Consider the following 4,247-nt stretch of genomic DNA (forward strand, 5'->3'; position numbering starts at 1 on the left):
ACGACTAGGGCTAAGGTTAAGAACTAGGGCTAAGGCAAATGACTAGGGCTAAGGCAAATGACTAGGGCTCCGTAAGGTAGCTATCTCTAGGAGAGTGATAAACGCTGAAACAATACTCGGCAGAGGGAAGGGATAAGGGTGAGTGTTATATAGTGAGGGAGTGATATGAAACAGCTGGGTGCAATCAGTGTAAACAGGTGTGTGCAATTCGTGCTGAGTGCAATCAGTGCGATGCATGATGGGAAATGTAGTCCGGGGTGATGTGCAACAGTGTGTAGTGCGAGAGTTAATGAATAGGAAAGTTCGTGGACCGGATTCGTGACACAGAACACCTGAACAAAAACAGTGATTTGAGCAGTGAGGGGATTCTATCTTAAAAGCTCATTCTAACTGATCCGCTGTTGCATTCAATAAATAAGCATATATGTCTGTAATAAGTAGGGCTGGGTTTTGACACACATTTCATGATTCGATTCGATTCTCATTCACAAGCTTGCGATTCGATTTGATTACCGATTCGATTCAATGTCGATTATTTTGGATATATATCAGGTACAGTACATGCAAAATTTTCTCAAGGAAAAAATAATCTCTCAACTAATGCTGTAAAATATACACGAGTCGTTTGTTACTACATTACTAAAATATTAAAGGTTAAAATTGACTGATTTGTTAAATTACACTTACTTGGCTGACTAATGAGTTTATGGTCACCGAATGTTTTATTCCGTTATATTGGACAGGATACATGAGACAGGATACAGATTGTAAAGTTGTACTCGTTCTTTTAACATACCTTCGGATGTTTAGTCATGTTTATTTTGTGCTATAACTAGTATTAAAGTGGAGGAGATGATCAGTTTATATGCACCTCGTGCTGCCGCTTTTAAATGAAAATCTACCCAGTTGCATTGTGGGAATATTCGGAAATTCCACTGCATCTTATATTCTTCTCTTGGTTTTATGTTTTGTTCTTTATGTGGTTTTCTCAATTTGAATAACAGAAAAATAGAATGAACTAAAAATGTTGATAAAATAGAAAACACAAAAGAACAAACCCCCAGCTAGCTAAGGTTATATACCAGTGTAGTACTCAGCTGATGTGCTGTTTGCAAAGGTGTGGGCTCTGAGTACCACTCAGTCTACGCCGCCACCATTCAGTTTTTGGTTCTAACTATATTGCTACTCTCTTAGTACCACAGCAATCAGATAAAACACTCAGAAGAGGAGAAGATGGCTTTGTAATCTGCACACAGTTTGTTGAACAACTTTGCACTAGTTGAAGGAAATAAAAACCTCTCTGGGTACAAATTACAACTAAACTTGCTATGTAGCACTTAAACTACATGTTTATATTCTACATCTACATAACAGTTATGATATTAATTGTTTGATTTATTGTCCCAAATTTTACATTAAACTTTTGATAGCAAAATTATAATTTTGTTTTTGATTATATGTATACAGTTGTATATAATGTATAGAAGTATATAACATTATAACCATATAATCAGAGCAGTGATCGTAATAAACTAAATCGTGCATATATCTAGCCAACTATAATTTTTTTAGCAAGCAGCTGTTCTTTGAATTGATCTTACCTGTAACCACACCTAACACTAAGAAAATATTTGTGAGAGGTCAAGAAGAGGATACTCTTATGTTTTGAGTACATTTATTGTATATACTTGTCCTTTTATACAGATTTGAGGACATTAGTCACCCTCTTTGAATGCACTGTGGCCTAACATGATTAGCTTACATACTGTAGCATGCATGATTACATAAAGATTGCTTAGTGATTATAAATTAGTTAACTGTTACCTAAACACCCCCAACACACACACACACACACACACACACACACACACACACACACACCTCACTCTCTGTTCCACTAGAAGTATATGCTCAATGTTTTACGTAATAGGCAAAAGTTTATGATTAGGATTGCACTCAAAGTTAAATAATAACTGGTGTGTGTTTATCAGTATCAATTAAAAGTAGATTGAGAGAGTTCAAGAAGGCGAATGGTTTACAATGAACCCACTGAACCATTCTTCCTGGGGATTTAGTACATAAGGCATCTCCTTGAATTAACATCCTGGCCTCAGGTTTGATCTTGCACTTGGATTACAGAGGATTCTTCACTGAACTTTCACCGCCCCAGAGCTTGTGAATGCTCTCCTGTTTTCATCTTCAGTCAATAATTAATGGTACCATTCACAGCCAGACTGCACCGTGCACATTTTGTGATCTGATGAGTCCTGGTCCTTTCAATGCAATCAACACATTTACAGGTGATTTTTGGTGATAATGGTGATCGAATATCTTTTAGCAGTATTACTATTAGTAGCAAAGTAATTTGTTTGATTAAAATTGTAGATCAGCAAGGTGGTAGCATTTCTTCTTTTTAAGTCGCATGTCATTTTTCAAGGCAAATGCGGCTTTACCGAGCTCAACGGCTCTGGCCCGAGCAGATATGAACAAAACGCTATTGGCTATTTTTAAAAAGGGGCGGGGCTGCTCGATATGTCCCACCCTGTCTTCCTGTTTCAGTCGAAATTACGTCACCACACAGAATAATGCTGTGTGTTTCAAAGCACTTAAGGGGACCTTTAAGCATATCAGGCAACAGCTTCCTTCATTTAATTTTCTTCATTCAAAGGAGATTTTTTTCCCCTCATGTTGTTCCTCATTGTTGTGCCTGTATTCAGACCAGTTCCCACTATAATCCTGGCTTCTTCTTTCTCAATGACTTTGAATGCCTCTCATTGCTTTCTGGGTTTGGTATTCTCATGTTTACACTTCTCATCTTTGGAGGGGTCACTTTCATCCAACTTTTTTTTAGGAATCAAATGAATGACATTGTGGTCTGACCGGCCAAGCGGAGGGTCGCATTCAGATCTATAAGCCCCTGGCACATTCCCATAGCACTGATCCAGGGTGTTACGGTGTCTGGTTGGGCATGTGACATATTGCTCCAGGTCCAAGAGATCAGTGATGTCACAATGGTTGAAATCACCCAACAGGAAAACAGGACTACCAGGATACTGCTCCAGAGCATCATAGTAAACACCAGCGATGTCAATGGCAGCTTGAGTAATATTAGGTCCTGGAGGGATATACACATGGATGAAGATAAGTGGTGGAGCACCCTCAGGGTGGTCATGTGGTATAATGGACACAACCATTAACTCATAATCTCGAGTAATCCTGATGTTTTCCACCTCCACATCAGTCGCCCAGGCCTCATTCACAAGCACTATCAATCCCCCTCCTCTACTTTTCTGAGTAATCCGTGCATCACGATCAACCCGGTAAGACGTATATCCCTCCAAGCTAATGCTGGGTGAGTTCCTATTCAACCATGTCTCTGTGAAGAACATCAGATCGGAATTAAAGTTTTCCACATCTTCCGTCATTTCTTGGAGCTCCTCTATTTTGTTTGGAAGAGAACGCACATTAGACATCATTATTTTAGGAAGGCGGAACTGAAATTGCTTTACTTTTGTTTTAGACTTTTGTGGTGGTTTCCTCTGAAAAGCAGTTTTCCTCTCCTGGTTAAGACCCCGGTCTTCAGTTGAAGTAGCCTTCTTCTTCTGTCTTTTGTTCTTGTTGTCACCTGATTTGTCTTTTCCTGTGGAACAATACTTAGTTTCTCCTATGTCTTTTGTGCATAGGAAAATAAACCTCTGTGTCTTCCTGTCCTGCTTTTGGGTCTGTTTATACTCCATACAAATGGTGCCTTGCGTGTATATTTGAGATCCAAACATCTCCTGAGCCAAATCAATGTGACACTCCATTTCAGGGATTTGATTGAGCATCTCTCTGAAAGATAAATTTAGAGGCAATTAAATCCAGCAGTGAGTCGTAAATACAAGATCTACTGTATTATTATTGTGTTATAGTAAGCAGTCTTACTCGTGTTGCTTACTCAATATACCATTTACATAAAATGTTCAGAGAAACACTTATGTACTTACTGCAATTCATTCAATGGCTTTTTAAATTGTTTCACAGTCTCAAATAACAAATAAATGTAAATGTAAAACAGTCAGACCTGAGGAAATCTGTGTTCCAAACAGCAAACTGAGTTTTCTGCTGTATATTATATAAGAGATGTCTTGTGTTCTTGAATTCTCTTGCTGGAGTCTTTTGCCACTGCATGGGATTTATATAAGTGTACTCCTGTTACGCAAGACGCATGTCAGCCAGTCAGAAAGGATCTGTGTGTTACAGGGATA

At 38.5% G+C, this 4,247-nt stretch overlaps 1 protein-coding gene across 1 annotated transcript; it reads right to left on the reverse strand.

The window, feature by feature from the left end:
• Positions 1-2,771: 2,771 nt before the first annotated feature.
• LOC107572756 (uncharacterized) lies at positions 2,772-4,013 on the reverse strand. The gene is made up of 2 exons (XM_016259192.1): positions 3,987-4,013; positions 2,772-3,831 (listed from the first exon to the last, which is right to left on the reverse strand). The coding sequence occupies exon 2, from the start codon at positions 3,825-3,827 to the stop codon at positions 2,772-2,774; it is 1,056 nt and encodes a 351-aa protein (XP_016114678.1). The 5' UTR covers positions 3,828-3,831; positions 3,987-4,013.
• Between the last annotated feature and the right edge of the window lie 234 nt (positions 4,014-4,247).

The sequence above is a fragment of the Sinocyclocheilus grahami genome, unplaced genomic scaffold (genome assembly GCF_001515645.1).
Source record: "Sinocyclocheilus grahami isolate Dianchi unplaced genomic scaffold, SAMN03320097.WGS_v1.1 scaffold1810.1, whole genome shotgun sequence".
NCBI classification, from domain to species: domain Eukaryota; kingdom Metazoa; phylum Chordata; class Actinopteri; order Cypriniformes; family Cyprinidae; genus Sinocyclocheilus; species Sinocyclocheilus grahami.